General features: G+C 35.1%; 1 protein-coding gene across 2 annotated transcripts in view; it reads left to right on the top strand.

The window, feature by feature from the left end:
* The window catches only part of Mipol1 (mirror-image polydactyly 1), a 320856-nt gene that overhangs the window by 23975 nt on the left and 275963 nt on the right, over nt 1-20918 (top strand). Inside the window, exons 1-2 of one of the 2 annotated variants that reach the window (XM_013012201.1) lie at nt 17126-17261; nt 17817-17894. The exons of the other annotated variant lie outside the window; for it this stretch is intronic. Of the exons in view, the coding sequence (XP_012867655.1) occupies nt 17876-17894 (19 nt within the window). The 5' untranslated portion in view covers nt 17126-17261; nt 17817-17875. Of the gene's footprint in view, nt 1-17125; nt 17262-17816; nt 17895-20918 lie in introns of those variants that run through there. 2 annotated transcript variants of the gene reach the window in all.

The raw sequence follows: 20918 nt of genomic DNA, 5'->3' as shown, positions 1-20918 counted from the left end.
GTCATTTATCGATTAAGTGATCTCTTCTGCATGCCTGTATGAATATGTTTTTCATTACTGGGTATTACAATGAATAGTTTATTGAGCTCACTGTTTTAGAAGCTTTAAGTCTGAAGAGAATAGTTCTGGCTCTAGCTAAAGCTCTATTAATTACATTTAAACCACTGGTTTGGGCCTCTATTGAGAGTAAGACATCATTGCTAGAGTGCTTGTCCAAGAGAAAGGTCATGTTTCAAGCCAGGAAGGAAAGAACATGTTGGTAGAAATATGGACAAGAAAAGCCAGGTCTCTGATGAAAATAAGGAACAACAGCCGTCCTTATCATTACAGTTCAAAGGATGTTGCAGTCAGCCCTTGGGGTTCTAAAGTTCAAAGTATTTTGCAAACAACATAGGGAATGATGCAGAGATTTGAGAAGGGAATAGGCTTCCATAAAGAGTTCCAATTGTGGCAATGCTGAGCTGTAATATGGGATCAGAGATTGAGCTGCTGTGGAGAATCCCCACCATGGCAATACTCAGAGAAGCTCTGAGAAGGCCATTGCAAGGAGTCTGAACTAGCCATAAAATCTACAACTGTAGAGTTAGCAGCTTGCATTTCTCACTTGAGTGAGCTACAGGCTCAGACTAACTCTGGAGCTAAAACCTTTGATTGCTGCTGCTTGGATGTGATTGTAAGAAAGACATGGTGACAGGGCTGTCCAAGGCCTTAGTCTCCCCCAGTAGGTACAGTTGGTACCACACAAAGCAAAAGATTGTTATGGAGTCTGAAGATTTAATGTTTTCTCTATTGGATTTTACACTTAGGGTCTCTCACTCCTTTTTTCTTCCCTGTCTCCCTTTTGTATATGTATTTATCCTGGCCTTAGATGCAATGGGCTATTATAGTCACACATGTAAATACATGCATATGTACATTATTTATACACATATACACCCCTCTATGTTATTGGAATTTTCTAGCAATAATCCAGTTCTGTTACTCTGAAGTACATTTTGGGTTAATCCCTTCATTTCTTCCAGATTTATTTATTTAATTTGGTTGGTCATGGGGCTTGAACTCTGGGCCTGGGCACTATCACTCAGCTCTTCAGCTCAAGGCACTGCACTCTCTACAACTTGAGCCACAGCACCAGTTCCAGTTTTCTGAGTGGTTTATTGGAGATAAGAGTTTCATGGACTTTCCTGCCCAGGCTGGCTTTGAACCGTGATCCTCAGATCTCAGCCTTCTGAACAGCTAGGATTACATGTGTGAGCCACTGACGCCTGGCCAGACTTTTAATTCTCTATTCCATTGCTCATCTAGTAAGTTTTTTTTGTTTCCATTTTTTTTGGGGGGGGTTCGGTCATGGGGCCTGAACTCTGGGCCTGGGTGCTGTCCCTCAGCTCTTCAGCTCAAGGCTAGTGCTCTACCACTTGAGCCACAGCGCCACTTCTGGCTTTTTTCTTTTTGCTTATGTGGTACTGGGAATTGAACCCAGGGCCTCAGGCATGAAAGGCAAGTGCTCTACCACTGAGCCACCTTCCCAGCCCTAGTAGGTTTTTGTTGTTGTTGTTTGTTTTGCCAGTCCTGCGGCTTGAACTCAGGGCCTGAGTACTGGCCTGGAGCTTCTTTTGCTCAAGGCTAGAACTCTACCACTTGAGCCACAGCACCACTTCTGGCCTTTTATGTGGTACTGAGGAATCAAACCCAGGGCTTCATGCATGCTAGACAAGCATGCTAGGCAAGCACTCTACCACTAAGCCACTTGCCCAGCTCACTCATCTAGATTTTGAGTATTGAATCTCAGCTTCAATGAAAATATTTCTTATGTCTGATTTCTACTTAGTTCTCCTTAGTAATTGCTTGATCTTCTTTGATGAGCAATGCTACTTTGTGTATTTGACAATTTAAAGTTCATATATATATATAGTGAGAATACCATACAGAGGAGTTACAGGGGCAAGATAATAAAGTTTATATTTTTAAGGTTAACTTTAGGTTATTTTGCTATGTCTATTTAAGTGTGAATTCCCACTTCTCTTTTTTATATTGTACTATATCTTTGTATAAGATTTTTTCATATATTGTGTAATTTTTTGTCTCTAATTTATTTTCAAAAGAAATTATCTCATAAAGAAATTATCTCACTTTATAACCTTATAACTGACCATGTTTATATTAGTTGATTGGGTTAAGTAGAAGAAACGGGTTTTGCTGGGCACTGGTGTCTCATGCCTGTAATCCTAACTACTCAGGAGGCTAAGATCTGAGAATCATGATTCAAAGCCAGCCCAGGAAGGAAAGTCTATGAGACTCTTATCTTCAATAAACCACCGGAAAACTGAAAGGGGCTCAAGGACTGTAGAGCACTACCCTTGAGCTGAAGAGCTGAGGGGCAGTGCCTAGGCCCAGAGTTCAAGCTCCATGATTGACAAAAAAAGAAAAAAGAAAAAGGTTTTGATTTTGATCTTGTTAGCTTCCCTACCTAAATTGCATATGGCTATGTCTGGCCAAGAAATTTTGCGGGTGTCTAGCAATAAGTAACTGCTGTTTGAAGAAGGGGAGTGTCTGTGTAGTAGAATTGTAACCCTGTTTAGCTTCAATATTCTCTTGGACTACTTGATTTACAGTCTAATCACTAAATGGCTTGATTTTAAAATGTGGATATGTCACTTCTTTTAAACTTACCTATGTTTTAAAAATATATTTTAAAATACTTTAGTCAACATGTGGAAGTTTAGAACGGTAAATATCAAGACATTCTTGCAAATGCTAAATTATTTCAATCATAGTTGGATTTAAGTTTGTAGTCTCTTGAAAAACCAAAAAGAAGATGACTTTTATAAATGAATATTTACAATGAAACAAATTTTATTTAAAATTAGGAAATATTTCAGATTTTTGTAGCTGTGACTAACAAATAATAAACTTGATTACTTACATTGCAAGTCAATAGCAATAAAGTAACTAGGATATTGCCTCAGATGTAACAGATGGCCTCTGAGTAGCTTGGTGAGAAAAATGTTTGCTAAAGGTGACAAAGTGTACTCAACCCTATTTCCCATGTGCAGTAGATCACTGGTAACAAAGTTAAAGAAATTAACTCTAAGGTCAGGGAATAATTCTAAAACATTGAAATAAAATACATATCCTTTACCTTATAATGGTTTATTTTCAGTCCTTCATGATAAAATAGAAATTGTAGACTTTAAATGACATATGTGGTCTGAAGCCTTGTGAGTATGTATGTACATATTCATGACATATTGTGTGCATTATGTTGTGTGTGTATCCACATACATATCAGATAGGATATACTCAAAATAATACAAGAAAATGTTTATTATTGGTTCTGTGAAAAAATTCAGTGGGAGCTGGGAAGGTGGCTCAGTGGTAGAGTGCTTGTCTTGCATGCATGAGGCCCTGGGTTCAATTCCTCAGTACCACATAAGTGCAAAAAGCTGGAAGTGGCCTTTTGGCTCAAGTGGTAGAGTGTTAGTCTTGAGCTGAAGAGCTCAGGGGTAGTGCCCAGGCCCAGAGTTCAGGCCCCACAACCGACAAAGAAAAAAAAAAAGAGTTCAGTGAATTTTGCTAGAAAATAAATCCAGTATATTTCATTTTAATATATATATATATATAGTAAGTTTAATATAGATAGTTAATGAATACATGCCTTTGTTATGAGAGATTACAAATGTATACAAAAATGGAGAACAACTATGTATCCTTTGTTTATTTGTTTTTGTTTTTGTCCATGGTGGGGTTTGAACTAGGCCTGGGCGCTCTCCCTGAGCTCTTCAGCTCAAGGGGAGCGCTCTACCACTTGAGCCACAGTGCCACTTCCAGTTTTCTGGTGGTTAATTGGAGATAAGAGTCTTATGGACTTTCCTGCCCTGGCTGGCTTTGAACCATGATCCTCAGATCTCAGCCTCCTGAGTAACTAGGATTCCAGGTGTGGGTCACCGGTACCTGGCCTATGTATCTATTATCCAGCTTCAACATATATCTTTTATGATTTATGTTGACTAGTCATGGTTAATTCACATCTCCATGGTCTACCTATCCTATGAATTATGTTTCTTTTTCTCCAGCTCCTTTCTTGTCTGAGAATAATACTTTTTTAGTATGTATTATATAGTTAGTTCCAGAGGTACATAATGTTTGACTGTTTTGTCATAATTTTAATATTTATGACATTTGTCATAAGTTAAATATTTGTAGTTTATAAAAAGTTTTCCTCATTTTCTTTTTCTTCAGTTGTACAGGAAGCTCATTTTCACATACTTGTGTACATGTACAATTTGCCTTGGTCAGACTCCTCACCTCTATCACTCTCCTGTATCCTTCCTACCCATGTCCCAAACCAGTCTCAACAAGCTTTGTTGTTGTTAGCAGCTTATAAAAGATCTTATAGTAAAATGCATAGAGTTTTATTTATTTTTAAAATAATTCAGTCATTTTACAATAATTATTATATTTCACAAACACATCTTTTTAAAAAATACGTAGCATTCTTTAAAATGAAAAAACACTAGTGTCTTCTGGAAAAACATCTTTTTAAAATAGCATACACTGGCTACATTATTTTACAATTTGCTTCTAATGCTAGACAGTTGTATCACCTACTGATTTTGTAGATATATGAAATTTAGTCAGATTTTTATTATTTTATTTTATTTTTATTAAATATATTTTTTATTGAAAAGATACTGTACAGAGTGATTACAGTTACATGAGTAAGGTAATAGGTACATTTCCTATCAAGCATGTTACCCCTCCTTTGTTTTTCCCCTATCATTCCTTCCTTCCTTACCTCTCCAACTCTTTCCCCACTCCCAAGGTGTAAAATTCGTGTTCAACATAGTGTCTTGTATATCTCATTGCTACAGTTGGCCAACCAATATCCTTATTTCAGCATTTTGTTATTTCCCTTCCCCTCCCCAAATTAGAAAAATGCATATACAAGATGCAGGGCAACGGAATCAAATACCATGAAAACAGGGGTTATACCATGAGGGAAAGAACATAAAAAAGAAATAAAAAAAATCACATAGTACGTTAAATTTTAAGATAATTTTTAAATGTATAAAGTTCTGAAGCAATATTAATTGCACATACATTTCTATAAAGAAACTTTATAGCTAGATAGAGATAACACATAATTTACAATTGAAATTATCTAATAAATTTTAAGTTGCAAGAAAAATAAAAGTTGTTTTTGAAGTCAGGCTGTGTTCTGTGTTTTTTTCCTTTTTTTATTTTTGAGGCATGAACTCAGGGCCTGGGTATTGTCCCTGGGCTTCTTTTGCTCAAAGCTAGTAGATTTGAACCACAACACTGGCCTTTTCTGTGTATGTGGTATTGAGGAATCGAACCCAGGGCTTCATACATGCTAGACAAGTACTCTACCACTAAGCCACATTTCCAATCTATTTTTTTCCATTTTATAGTTCATTTTTCTTCAACATAAACTATGGAATGTCTACTTTAGGATCATATTCTTTAAAAAATTTTTTTTTTTTGCCAGTCCTGGGGCTTGAACTCTGAGCCTAGGCTTTGTCCCTGAGCCTCTCTGTGCTCAAGGCTGGTGCTCTACCACTTTAGCTAGAATGCAGTTTCTGGCTTTTTCTGTTTATGAGGTACTGAGGAATTGAACTGAGGGTATCATGTGTGCTGGGCAAACACTCTACCATGAAGCCACATCTCCAACCCCTCATCTTCTTTTTTATTTCTTTGTTTTTATGTATTTATTGTTATTGTAAAGGTGATGTACAGAGGGAGTCACAGTTATGTAAGTTAGATAAACAGTAAATTTCTTTTTGAACAATGTCACCCCTACCCCCAGTTTTCTCTCCCATCTCTACCCATAAGCTATATGGGTATAACTATATATATAATTATACGTTATATAGATATATAACTATATATATCTGTATAACTATAAGTTATATGTTCATTTTCAGCATAGTGTCTAGTGAGTGTTATTGCTGCCTTTGTTCACCCTTTGTCCCACCATTTCTCTGTCCTTCCTAACCCACCCAAAGACAGATAAATGAACAAATGAGATAAAAGGAAAAGAAAACAACAACAAAAAAAAACCCTCTTGTTTCCATTACCTGGAGTTTATTCCAATTAGTATTATTTAGGGGCTGGGAAGGTGGCTCAGTGGTAGAGCGGCTGCTTTGAATGCCTGAGGCCCTGGGTTCGATTCCTCAGCATCACATAAGCAAAAAGAAAAAAAGCCGGAAGTGGTGCTGTGGCTCAAGTGGTAGAGCACTAGTCTTGAGCTGAAGATCTGAGGGACAGTGCACAGGCCCAGAGTTCAGGCCCCACAACCAGGCCCCAAAACAAAAATATTATTTATAAGATCAGGTGAACATAGCTTTTGTGCCTTTGTGATCCTCTCCTAAGACTATCCTCCTTTTTTCTTACTATGTGTGAATGCCTAGAGACCTGTATAATTTCATATCACGTGTACTTTGATTTTAACCATTTAGTGTGTTTACTTGCAGATTTATAGGCATGTTTGAATTACCTCAAATGAGGGCAACCATGCAACAACATGTTTCTTTGAGTCTGGCTTACTTCACATATTATAATTTTTTCCATGTCTTTCCATTTCCTTACGAATGGTATAATATCATTCTTTCTAATGGATGAATAGAATTCCATTGTAGACATACCCCATTTTTTTTTTGGGTCCGGTTGTGGGGCCTGAACTCTGGGCCTGGGCACTGTCCCTCAGCTCTTCAGCTCAAGGCTAGCGCTCTACCACTTGAGCCACAGCGCCACTTCCGGCTTTTTTCTTTTTGCTTATGTGGTGCTGAGGAATCGAACCCAGGGCCTCAGGCATGCAAGGCAAGTGTTCTACCACTGAGCCACCTTCCCAGCCCATCCCCATATTTTCTTGATAGGACCATATTCTGGTTACATACTTTCCATCAAGGAAATCACTTATTAAGAATGACTCAAGATCCTTTAAGTAAGGATACAGGTGGACCCGTTGCAACAATGAGAAATACAAGTTGTCATGTCGAAAACGAACTTTACAACTTTGGTGGGGGGGTGGGAGGAGGATTGGCGGGGGCTTAGAAGGGATGGGAAGGGGAAACAAAGGAGGAGGCTGCAATGCTTGATAAGAAATGTACTCATCTTGCCCATGTAATTGTAACCCCTCTGTACAGTTTTTTCACAATAAAAAAAAAGAATGACTCAAGAAATTATGAAAGCTTTGTATTTTCCATGAAAAACAAGGGATAGTTGTGGCTGTGATTTTCTTGATATTGGACAAGAAATGTGAGCTATAGGTATCACATTTATTTTTCTATTTTACAAACTTATTTTTAGTAATTGTATTATACAAAACAGAAGCTATCTTCAGTATTGCAGTTTTTAAAAAATACACTGTAGCTGTGCGCTGGTGGCTTACACCTGTAATCCTAGCTACTCAGGAGGCTGAGATCTGAGGATCACGGTTCAAAGCCAGCCCGGGCAGGAAAGTCCATGAAACACTTATCTCCGATAAGCCACCAGAAAACCTGAAGTTGTATTATGGCTTAAGTGGTAGAGCACTCGCCTTGAGCTGAAGAGCTGTGGGACAGCCCAGAGTTCAAGCTCTACAACTGACCAAAAAAAAAAAATACAGTGCATAGTTTGTATGTGTCTTGCCCTTTGGGAATAAATTGGTACAGTATTCTTGGCAAATTGCATTACTAAACATTATATTGAGATAAGTTATTATTAAGTGTTCAAAACTTGGTTTAAATGTTATTAATGTATACTTATTTTGATATATGGGCCTATATTAATGTCTATATTGTTAAATTATAGAAAATATGGAATAGATTGAAGTGGAATACATTAGACAATCAGCATTACAACAAAAAAGTCTATAGTATTGCTTTTACTTTATTTTAGAAGGACTTTTCTGGTAGCTATTGTATTATTTGATTTCAAGTGGCTTCTCTTTTTTTTTTTTTTTTGGGTCCAGTCGTGGGGCCTGAACTCTGGGCCTGGGCGCTGTCCCTCAGCTCTTCAGCTCAAGGCTAGCGCTCTACCACTAGAACCACAGCGCCACTTCTGGCTTTTTTTTTTTTTTTGCTTATGTGGTGCTGAGGAATCGAACCCAGGGCCTCAGGCATGCAAGGCAAGCGCTTTACCACTGGGCCCCTTCCCAGCCCTCAAGTGGCTTCTCTTAACAGTTGTTATAATAAATTGATTTAACTTGCTCTAATACTTTTTTACCTTTGATTTGCCAAGAGCTTCATTTGGTTCTGTGGAAGTGAAAGCCTTTGTGTATAGGAGTAGTCACTGCATCAGACCTTGGCACCATATGAATCTTAAGAAAACAGGCTATTTATTTGTCTTCTGGAGAAGCTATTCTGTAAGCTGACTTTGTTTTTATATTCTGTCCTCTGTTAGATTAAGTGATTTAGTTTGGCTTTGGGCAAAACGTTTCAGGATATTTTATAAACACCTAGTATATGATTAGTCTTTTGAAAAGAATACTGTTTAAGTTTTGCTTATGTTTTTAACCAGTAGGCTGCGCCACTGTCATATCCACTCTCAAATATCATTTGCAATTTGCATTAAAAAAAAGTGATTGATGTATTCAAAATGGTGTATACTGTTTTGTCCTGCAAATTTTGAAAATGTAAAAGTCATTTATTGAAACACTGGATATTTATTTTATGTCCTTTTATGACTGCAGTTCTTAACAGGTTTTTTACAGAAATAACTAAAAAGAGATTCATGCACAGAGCTTTATTATAATGGCTTGCTCATACAAGTATGGGGACTGATAAAAACCAAAGGTCTGCAGTCAGTAATTGGTAACCCTGGAGAACTACTGTTGTAGTTTCATTCCAAGTCTCAAGACTTGATTGAAAACTAGGAGAGTGGATGGTGTAGTTCTAGTCTGAAGACTACCAGATCAGATCAGACATTTCAGTGTGAAAGTGGGAAGGATCTGATGTCCTGGTTCAATACAGTCAGGGAGAAATTTTCCCTCCCCTTCCAGAGGTCAACTTTTTTTTTGGTTGTGGGGCCTGAACTCTGGGCCTGGGCACTGTCCCTGAATCCTTCAGCTCAAGGCTAGCACTGTACCACTTGAGCCACATTGTGGCTTCCAGCTTTTTGTGCTTATGTGGTGCTGAGGTATCGAACCCAGGGCCTCATGCATGCAAGGCAAGCACTCTACCACTGAGCCACCTTCCCAGCCCAGGTAAACTTTTTTGTTTTCTCCAGACACTAAACTGACTGCATGGCATACTCACATAAGGGCAAGTCTACTTTACCCAATATACTAATTAGACTGTTAATTTTATCCAGAAACTCTCAGGACACATCTAGATTAGTTCTTGATCAAATACCTGGCAAAGTCAAGTTGACACTTCAATGCTCCATTTTCAGTGATTGGAAATTCTTTTTGATATAATAATTTCTTGATCGCTAAAGCAATACACCAAAGTAGAATTATCTGTGACAGACACACAACAGTACTAATATAAAAATCACTTTCTTTCATTATAAATTCTTGAACTGGGAGGCTACTGTAAATAGCTCATAATTGAACTAAGAAATAAGATTTTAAAGAAACATTTACTTAATTCTCAGAGCCTCTTTCATACATTTTGAGCTTCTCTGTTTCAATAACTTCTTTCTTTCTTTTTCTTGTTGATCATGGGGCTTGAACTCTAGGCTTGGGCGATATCCCTTTGCTCTTTAGCTCAAGGCAAGCGCTTTACTGCTTGAACCACAGTGCCACTTCAGGTTTTCTGAGTGGTTTATTGGAGATAAGAGTCTCATGGACTTTATTGCTGTAGCTGGCTTTGGACCATGATCCTCAGATCTCAACCTCCTGAGTAGCCAGGATTACAGGTGTCAATAACTTCTTATCTACACATTATTAGGTTTTTGTTTTGAGCTTTGCACTCTCCTTACACCAAATGAGAAAGGAAACAACCATAGTAAAATATAATTAGGAAAGGCTAAAGTGTAAAGTCCTCAAGGTTTCCTACTAAATTCTGTTTATTTATGAGTTTTGAATTATTATGTGTAATAGAGATACATGATAATAATTGTAAATACAAAAATAAAACAAAACATTTCTTTCATTTTCTCAACAACAACTCTTAAGGTATTTTCTTTGGACTAATTATTAGGAGTAGTTTCCTAATTTTTTTGGGAGGGGGTCTGGTCATGGGCCTGAACTCTGGCAGGACGCTGTCCCTCAGCTCTTTAGCTCAAGGCTAGCATTTACCACTTGAGCCAAAGTGCCACTTCCAGCTTTTTTTTTTCTTCTGGTTATGTGGTGCTGAGTAATCGAACCGAGGGCCTCATGAATGCAAGGCAAGCGCTCTACCACTGAGCCACCTTCCCAGTCCCTCCTATGTATATTCTTGAAAAAATGTACTTTGTCTCTTCAACCATATGAGCAAATATAATTATAATTTTATATTTCCTCTTAATTTCTCTGAAGTTTTGTGTTTGTGCTGTTTTGACTAATAAAATATTTTCATAAGAAATGTATTTGTTTTATTTATGATTTGTATCAAATTCATAGAATAGTAATTGGCTTTTAGTATGTATAACTGTTTAAAAGATGTTTGTTTAAAGAATCTTCTGAACATTATATATTTCTCTTGCATTTATGGGATAAAACAAATTTACTATATGGTCAGACTACCTTTTATTTTATTCCATTGAAGAGCATTTGTGTTAGTTCAAGTTCCAAACTATCACCTGGCTTTCTATCTGTCCATCCATCTGCTGTCAACTACATATTTAATAATTTATTATTATTATTTTTATTTTGCTGAGGAATTGAAACCAGGGCTTCATGCATGCTAGGCAAGCATTACCACTAAACACCATCCCTAGCCCTAGTAATTTTTTTTAATGCTACAGTTGACTGAACATACAGAAATGGAGAAGAAATCAAGAGTCCTGATTACATGTAACTTCCATGTATAAAACTGACTGAAAATACCAAGAACAAAGACATAAAACTCTAAAAAATTAGTTTCATAAAAGCAGTAAGGTAGGTAATGTGATGAGAGAAGAGTTTGTTACTGCTTTAGATCTGATGGCTAGACAAAACCTTTTGGAAGAGATAACTTCTGAGCCAGAGCTGAATGATGAGAAAAATAGAGACTTAGGGAGAATTTCAGGCAGAGGTATATACAAGTATAAAAACTGATGTGAGAAGGAGCTTGTTGTGTGTGAGGAACAGAAGCAGTGTGACTGAAACATGAGTATTTGCTCTTTTTCTTTTCTTTATTTTTTTCATTATTTTTATTTTTTTGCCAGTCATCGGGCTTGAATTCATGGCCTGGGCACTGTGCCTGAGCTTCTTTTGCTCGAGGCTAACACTCTACCACTTGATCCCCAGCCCCACTTCTGGCCTTTTCTGTTTATGTGGTACTGAGGAATCGAACCCAGGCTTCATGCATGCTAGGCAAGCACTCTATCACTAAGCCACATTCCCAGCCCCAAGAATTTGGTCTTACAAACAGAATTGCTTCAACAACATCTTTGTACATAAAAATAGATTTTATCTATGTTTTAAATACTTTTAGTTTTGGAATTGTGACATGATATAGTATGTGAATTTTATTTTTTGATAGCTACAGACTACTTTTCTTATGCTTACTCACTGAACTTCCTCTTGCTTTCCTACCTCCAAGGAACTTAAGTTGTTAGAGTATTGTAGGGAATGAGCACATTGGATGAATGGATTTATTTATTTTTATTTTTATTTATTTATTTTTTTTGTGGGTCCGGTCGTGGGGCCTGAACTCTGGGCCTGGGTGCTGTCCCTCAGCTCTTCAGCTCAAGGCTAGCGCTCTACCACTTGAGCCACAGTGCCACTTCTGGCTTTTTTCTTTTTGCTTATGTAGTGCTTGAAGAATTGAACCTAGTGCCTCATGCATGCAAGGCAAGCGCTCTACCACTAAGCCACCTTTCCAGCCCCTGGATTTATTTTTTGGAAAAGATTGTGCCTAGGGCTCTGAATGCTTGAGAGACTTTTGTCTCTCAAGAATATGATAGAAAGCCAATAGTAGGACATATTACTACATGGTATATATTACATTATATAATATGAAAACTGGCTCTCTGAAATGTAGTGGTCCTCATTGGACATTTAATAAAAGTATTTCAATATAGAAATTATCAAAACTTTTTAACCTAGGAAGCATAAAATTTAGAGTTTCTTGTTATAATTACTATTTAAAATGATGCAGTTTATACCTTGGATTTGGCATATGTAATTTTTTTGGTTGAATTAGGAGATAGTAATTTTTTAAAATTCCATCATTCAAAACTTGCCATACCTTTACTACAATGTAGCTTTAGTGAAAAAGGCATCAGTTACTTAAAATACGTTTTTAGAATTCTGAGTTTTATTGGGAACAAAATCCCATTTTAAAATTCCTTTTCTTTCAGAGGACAGGTAATACTTGAATTCTACAAATGAGCAAAATAAGGTGATCTACAGTTAAATAACCTACATGTTTCTATAAATTTAAGGCCATAATTGTAGACCTTTAGAACATTTTTTCTGTTCTTTAATAAATAGGTCTTTGATCACATTTTTTTTTCTGTTTAATGTTAAAACTAAGTCATTGTGTAACAAATACAGTTGTCTCATACTGTAAAACTCATAGCTTATGAAATAGAGATATGTAAATAAGTATTAAAATTTATTCTGCTATAGTTATGCTGCCACTCATAGGCAGATTTTTTTTCAGAGACATTAGTTTGGGAGACTATACTTATTCTAGAAATGTGTTTCCTAATGCAAATCTAAGTGCATACTCAATCAAGTTATCATTACTTGATAGCCACAATTACTTGCAATCAGAAACTGCATTACCAGAGTTGCTACCATTGCCAAACTCAAATGCTTGATGCTTGGTTTAAAAAAACATAAGCACATAAGATACACACACACACACACACATATATTTATTTATGTTAAGACATATATTTATTTATGTTAAGACATACCTTCGTTTTCCCGTATTCATTACAGACATCCTAAAAAATCTAGCCAAATACTTTGGATTTTTTTTTTTTTTTGCCAGTGCTGGGGCTTGAACTCAGGGCCTGGGCACTGTCCCGGAGCCTCTCTGTGCTCAAAGCTAGCGCTCTACCACTTGAATCACAGTGCCACTTCTGGCCTTTTCTGTTTATGTGATACTCAGGAATCGAACCCAGGGATTCATGCATGCTAGCAAGCACTCTACTACTAAGCCACATTCCAAGCCCTGGATGATATTTTAGACACTCAGTAATTATTTGTGAAATAATTTGTAAAATAATATATGTAAATGAATTATTGATTCTTCATCTTTGAGTCTTGGCAGACAGCTTTAAATGGAGAACATATACATTGAAAAAATAGGAATTGTTTGAAAGAAAACAATCATGAATGTTCAAACTTAGTAAATTCATTCATGTCCCAAACAGTTACACTTCCTTTCAGGAATGATTTCAGCTTCATTGTAGAAATTGGTCATTGTTATATGGGGAAGCCAGGGTGAGGTAGATTGTAGACCTGTCCTATTTCACACATGACCCTCAGAAAAACATCACCATGACCTATAAGCTTGATAGAAAGCTTTCCCAGGACCAGCTGAATAAAAATATACACATCAAGGTTTCCAGAGAGCTGAGTGTATGTAAAGTTTGAGAAGTGATGCTTGTGCTGTTGAGTGTTTGAAGACTTTATAATATTCAAGTCAAGATACTGGGAAAACACAAAAGAACAATTAGAAAAGATAGAATAAAGGATATAAAATCAAGAAATGTCTTTCTTCTTCTTTGAGGAGTGTTTGGCTGGTAAAGGGGAAAATAAGACCTATTTAGATGAAACTAAAGACAAAATAAAATGAAATTATGTTAAAAAAACATTTTCTATGAAAAGGCATTATTCAGTTTTAATGGCTAAATGTCAGTATTATGACTTTTAAGCAAATTAGAAAATTTAAACTGGCCAAAGCTAATTATTTTTACAAAGTGTTTTGATGTTGAATAAACACAGAGAGTTAAATTACATTTCAGAGAATGTTTATTTAAATTTGTTCAATCTACATTTTTTGACAGATGAAAGTCTGAAACTGTTATTGATACTCCCATATATGTAGAGAGATAGAAAAAAATTGCTTATTTATTCACCTTTTATTCTATGTAATAAAACTCGATTCCTTTGAGTATTAAAAATAATTTGGAAGAATAAGATTAGGAATCTGTAGGAGGGAAGATTTTAACTTAACAGATGTTAATATGTTAGCTTTTGATTTTTTTCAGAAAAACATAGGTAACTTTATCTAGTACATACAGTTTAATAATTTTAGTGAGAAATTGATTTTGCCTCTTAGAACCTAATGGTGGAGATTAGTAGTAATAAAACAGTTAACTTGCTTTGTCTGTAATAAGTTAGCATTTTGACTAAGGAGCCTAGTTTATCTGATTGTCTACTATAAAGTCATTCAACTTTCCTTTATATAAATATATATATGTATATTACCTAAAGTTCTTCATATTAAATCCTTAAGATAGGGGCAAGAATTAGCATTTTTTTAGCCTTAATCTTTTGTCCTAAAGAGGACAGAAAAATAAAATATGTTATATGTTAAAGAAATCTATTTCTGTTATAATATGTAGATGTCTTAATTGTTTTGGTCATTTAAACATCTAATTTTTGCTTAAGAATATGCAAATATGCCATTAAATCTGTATTTTAAGATTTTTCCAGTTTAATGTCTGAATCCAAATTCATAAAGAGTTGGAAAAATGAGATGTCTGAGCTATAGGATTCACAGGGATTTCATATGAAGCCTATTTAATCAGGATAACACTGTTATTAATATTCATAATGTCAGCTGGAACACAAATGACAGACTATGGGGCCTAAAAATTTTACTTGGTGAATTTATTAAAAGTAGCTTAAAAAATTAATGGATTTTAAGTAAAGTTGGTGAATATGAAAATCTGTGTTAGCAGAAAAAAATCTCTGTTAGAACTTTCTTTAGGATCATTTTGCATTGATGTCTTTTGACAGATTTCATTGGTACTTAAAGAAGAAAGATGCATGAATGGTCATTTAAGAGGATTTAAACACATTGGCACATTAATTTTTACATGAATAATAAGTACTTTCCAAAAGCAATTAACTTACAGTGTACAAGATATGAATTGAAAAATAAGAATCTGACACCAAGGGCAAAGCAAATGTGCTGTACATTTTAAACTTAGTTACAGGACTTTTAAATATTTTGCTTTATTTTATTCTTATAGTTTGTACAGAATATGACTTAGAATATAGTTGTTTAGTGTATTTGAGAAATAAGTTATAAGACTCTTAATTTAATACTCTCTCCTCCTTAAAGGTACTCATGTTGTATTAAACATTGTATTTTTCAAGTATCATTGACATTTATTCATGAAGTAACCATTTGTTATACAAATTGAAATATTTTCTTAGAGAACATGCTCAGTGCTGCAGAAAAGCACAGGGATAGTGCTGGTTAGGATTTGTATTACAGATGCATGCTTTTAATACAGACATTGAGTATAGCATAACTTTTGAAAGCATAGCTTCTGAAAGTTTAGCCAGAGCCTGGCTCTCTTTATGTCTTAAAATATGCTGATAGTGGCCGGGCGCCGGTGGCTCACGCCTGTAATCCTGGCTACTCGGGTTGAAATCTGAATCTGAGGATCGCAGTTCAAAGCCAACCCCACAAGACTTTTATCTCCAATAAACCACTCAGAAAGCTGGAAGTGGTGCTGTGGTTCAAGTGGTAGAGCACTTGCCTTGAGCTAAAAAGCTGAGGGATAGCGCCCAGACCCAGAGTTCAAGTCCCATGACCAACAAAAAAAGAAAAAGAAAAAAAATGCTTATAGTGGCAGTTACACTGGTGATTAAATTTTTATTATTTTAAGTCATCAAAAAATAATTAAATCATTATAGAAAGCCACAGTAACACATATTTTCATGCAGATCTTATTACTTTTGAAACTATAGCTTAATTGTAACATGGAACAGTCATTGAGAGATCATAGGTGTAGTCTGGCAGTCTACATAAGTACTAGATGTTACATACACTCTGTCAGAGCTATCTGAGCCTTGTTTGATTTCATTAAAAGTTTAGAAATCAGCTAGTTAGCAGTGGCTCATGGTTGTAATCCTAGCTACTCAGGAACCTGAGATGTGAGGACTGCAGTTTTAAGCCAGCTCAGACAGGAATGTCTCTGAAACTCTTATCTGTACTAAGCATTTAAAAAGCTGGAAATAGAGCTGTGCTCCAATGGTAGAATGCTAGTGTTGAGCAAAATAAGTTTAGGAATCGTCTAATGTTTTGGTACTCTTCATTCAGAGAATTATTGGAAAAATAATTATATATGTGTTTACAAATTATCATAACATAAAACATACATGTAAGCATGTTGATAGATGGAATAAAATCAAGCTGATAATGCTAGTTATTGTTAATTTGTGTGGTGACTTGAAGTTAGGTTTGTTATTGAATTGTTTGGCCCTGAGTAATTCACTTATATGCCCAGGAGAGGGCAGCATTTTACTGCAGCAGCTTCATGGAACCATTTGCCCTGCTTAGACTGTCAATGTTTCTTGTAATTACTCCCAGTATATTTGTTGCTTGCTTATGAATTAACTTGCATTTATGGAACTAAATCATTCCAATCATTTAATTACACCTGAGGAGCTGAACTATAATTGCTTGCTTCCAACTAGGATCTGATATGGCTTGAGCAGTATTAATTTGGTGTTTACTTTTCTGAGTGCTAAAAGCATTAAAATGATTGTGCAATGGGATTACATTTTGCTAATTGCTGGCATTCATTAGCTGGGTAAATGATGAGGAAGAGTGACTGTATATTGCAGAGGGATAAAATTATGGTTTTAAATAGTATATTACTAAGCACATTAAGGCCTGTAAGACATGTTTTAAAATACTCCAGAGGTTATTAAAGACTGTATTTTCTACATGTCTTGCTATATGAATATCTTATTAAAATACTGCAATTATTATTAACCTTTTTAGGCAATATGTAGGGAAATGGCTTCATTGACTAGAACATATTTCTTTGATATTAATAACTTCCTATATTTTCAGCTAATCCAAAAGTAAATGAGGAACTTAGAAAAAGATTGCCAACTCCAGATCAACATATTTAGAGAAAATTGGAAAAGGAGAAGCTTACTACAGCTCTATTTGAGGACTTTTTAAAGAACTCAGGGGTCTAGCTGTGAGGTAAATCTAATTTTATTCTCCTTAAAAGCACACCTAAGAAAAGAAAAAAAAAGTTGCATAGCTCATATCAGCTTGACTATTAAAACAAATACAAGACAAAAATAATAATTTTGCAAGGCTTCATGTTATTTAAGAAAATTAGCATAGAAATCTTAAATTGCTTTTGTGTTAAATATTTTATGTGAATATAGAAATAGTAAATCAATTCAATAAATTTGAAGTTTTTAATGTAAAATTTATAGCATTAATGAGATTTTCTTAAATGCTTGACATTGTAGTTGGAGAATATTTATTAAATAAATGTTCTATCACCACAGGCGCAAGGATGTTTGAAAGTTTAATCTAAATTGTACTTAGGAAAATATAACTATGGAGAAAAGATTTTTTTTTGAGGGGAAGATTTAATTTCACCTGTTGAAATAACATAGTTAATTGTTCTATTGTAAATGTCTTAGAAAACCATTTATCCTGTAAATTCTCTGTTAAACAAAGGTAAGATATAAATAATGTCTAATATTTTTAAAGTTTATTTATCTAGAGTTGGCTTTATTTTAGCTACAGTCTTGGAGCATAAACCAGAGATATTGCCAGAGCAAACAAGAATAGAAGTACAAATGGATGTCTGGTCAAAAGGTAAGGACTTTTAGGTATTAATGCCAAGCCCCAGGTGCTGTGGCAGTTCAAGGCACTGAATGAAGTGTGTTTGTTCTAACCAGTATGTCAGAAGTTGACAAGTGTACATGTGCATGCACACACAAACATACACAAAGGAGGTCTACACAAAGAAGTCCATATATTACCACAGTCACTAAGAGACACATACACATACAATATACACACAGAGATGGGGACATATACAGGCACACAGAGGAAGAGACATATTAAAAGAAAGAATGAGAGTAGCGAGGGAAAAAGATATGCAGGGGAAAAAAAGAAATGTAAAGTAAAAGAAAAAATAGAGAAGACTGACAAAGAGAAATATCAGAAGTATAGTTAGAAACAAAGAGACACAGAATGGTACTCAAAGACACATAGAGATCCAGACACATTTATGGAGGCAGACAAACACACACACACACACACACACACACACACACACACACACATCACACTCACACTCAGAGAAAGATCTCAGAGTAAGAGTCCAAAAGAGTCCTAGAAGGTAGAGATGTGCAGTATAGAAGAGAGACAATAAAATAGATACATCAAAAGAGATAAAGGCAGAGGTAGAGATAGAAGACATCCAAAATAGAAGTGACAGAACACATACAAAGAGACAGAGGTGTAGGTACTTACATGCCATGAGACCCATCCAGAGACAATTACTGAATGATAAATCAGTGGAATTCAGAGAGTTCGAGCGGCAGAGAGAAATGTGCAGAGATGTATACCTGGAGACAAAGACTCCAGAAACAAGAGAGACAGGGAAATACAGAAGATACAGGTAGGTGTAGGAGAGGGTGGTAGCCTAAGAAAAGAGAGAAAGCAAAAACAGAAACAGTTTAAAACACAGAGACAGAGATGGGGGGGCGGGGTGGAAGAGAGCAAGAGCTCACAGCATGTACATGGGACCTGTAGAAGGTCATTCAAGATGTGTTGTAATAAAATACTGAAACTTAGGAAGTCTTAAGAAATGAATCATTTCATGCATAATACATATAGCTGGAGACTTATGTCCATTATGAAGACATTTATATCTATCTTTATATTTCCTCTCTCCCAACAAGGCTCTTTTTTAAAACTACATAACAAGCATGTTGTTAAATTTTTAGAAGTTTGAAGACTGTTGTGAGGAACTGTCCTATAATCATTATATTAAAGAAATAGTTACACATTTATTTGCAGTATAGAAAGATGCTATGCTTTATAAGTTCATAAATTTTTGCTTTTTCTGATACTTGCACTCATTTTTTTTCCAGAGTTATAAACTTTCTGATTCTCTATGCTTTTACTAGTAATATTCCTACTTCCTTTGGACTCTAGGCTGCTTGTTAGAGTTTAGGATCCAGGGAATGGACTTAATTATGATTGAAGCATTAGTACATAATATCTGACCAAGGTTTTTAAAGTTAACTGTTTTAGCATGGACTACAGGTCACTTAATTTTGTATGGCACTCACTATATATTCAAGTTTGAAATGAGAATGTATTGGTGTGAATCTGGTAACCTAATTTGTTGTAGGTATTTTTATTCTCTTGTTTGAATAAATAAACATTTTCCTTTTTAAGAGCTCAAAAGCTATTCTACTCAATTTAGTAGAAAATTTATACTACTGTTTTAGTAGAAAATTAAAAAAATAAGCTAATAATGAATGCTACGTCTGTTATTTATGTTCCCTATTCATAGGTCACATTGCTATGTAAGTCATAATTCAAATTAGAAACCAAAGTAATTAAGGAGCCAAGATAATTATTTTTAATAAATCTAATGAGATAGAAGCTACTGAAGAAGTACTTCTCAGAAATGTACAATAATTGGGAAAGATGTCAAGGAAGGAGCCATTGAAGCTATGAAAAGGCAAGTTTTCATGTTGAAAACATAGTTGCCTTTAGTGCTCTGTAGACATAGACCACAGTAGATGCAACCTAAATATTAAGAATACATACCTTTTATTGGTAATTTTGACATTAAAAATAGAAATAAGAGGCTATTAATAAGCATCAAAAATAAAATTAAACTATCTTTTGAGTGGTGTTGTAACTGATATGTTTCTACAGCAAACTCCTCTTGATAGCAAGGTTCATGTTTCAAAGTTCCATCTTACACAAATGTTCACAGTCTTTTCTTGTTAATAGTTACCTTATTTAATATTGTTCAACTATTTTTTTTCAAAATTGAGTTGAAACTCATTTTATACAATTGTGTGATTTTTGTTGCCTTAAATTTCATGATTAGAAATACTGGCAATTTTAATTGGATTAATTTTAGAGACATTGTTAAGTATTTTAAGATGAAAAAAGTTGATTAAGTAGATGAGTGACATACACATTTTTGTTCTTGTACATAACATCTTGAAAATTGTGTCCAAAATTCTTTACATAGCTAAAACAACTCTGATGCATGTGTTTTGTAAGATAATTGGAAACAACAGGTATGAATGAGTATTCATTGCCACATTATCTTCTTTCCTCTTCAGAAGTAAATGGTGTTTTGGCCTTTTTGTGAAGACTTTCCATTTGGAAAAATTCTCTTTTGTCTGTCTTTGAGAAATAAAATAAAAGGACATAATAAGAATATATGCTTATGTAAGTACAGCTGTCAGAAAGAACATATTGTCATGTGGTTGATTAATTTAGGTCTTTAGCATTTACAGTTGGACCTTCACATGCAAGAATTAAACCAGCTGTGTGTGGAAAATAGTTTAGGAAAAATTGTGTCTAATACTTAACCTGTATGTACTTATTCCCTAAATAAAGCAGTGTAATAACTATTTACATGGTATTAGATATTACAAATAATCTAGAGAGGGGTTAAAGAATTGGGAAAGATAATGAGTTACATTAAGTTATATATACTTTCTTTGCCATTTTGTGTATAAGGGATTTGAGCATCTGCAGATTTTGGTATTTTGATACAAATCCTCCTGGATACCTAGACAACTATACTTCTTAGCTGTATAAGAATAAAGCATTAAGGTCAGAAATCTCTGGTATAAT

Source organism: Dipodomys ordii, unplaced genomic scaffold (genome assembly GCF_000151885.1).
Source record: "Dipodomys ordii isolate 6190 unplaced genomic scaffold, Dord_2.0 Scaffold16, whole genome shotgun sequence".
Lineage (NCBI taxonomy): Eukaryota > Metazoa > Chordata > Mammalia > Rodentia > Heteromyidae > Dipodomys > Dipodomys ordii.
Note: the sequence above shows the minus strand (reverse complement) of the source record. Positions and strands in the feature narration are given on the sequence as shown.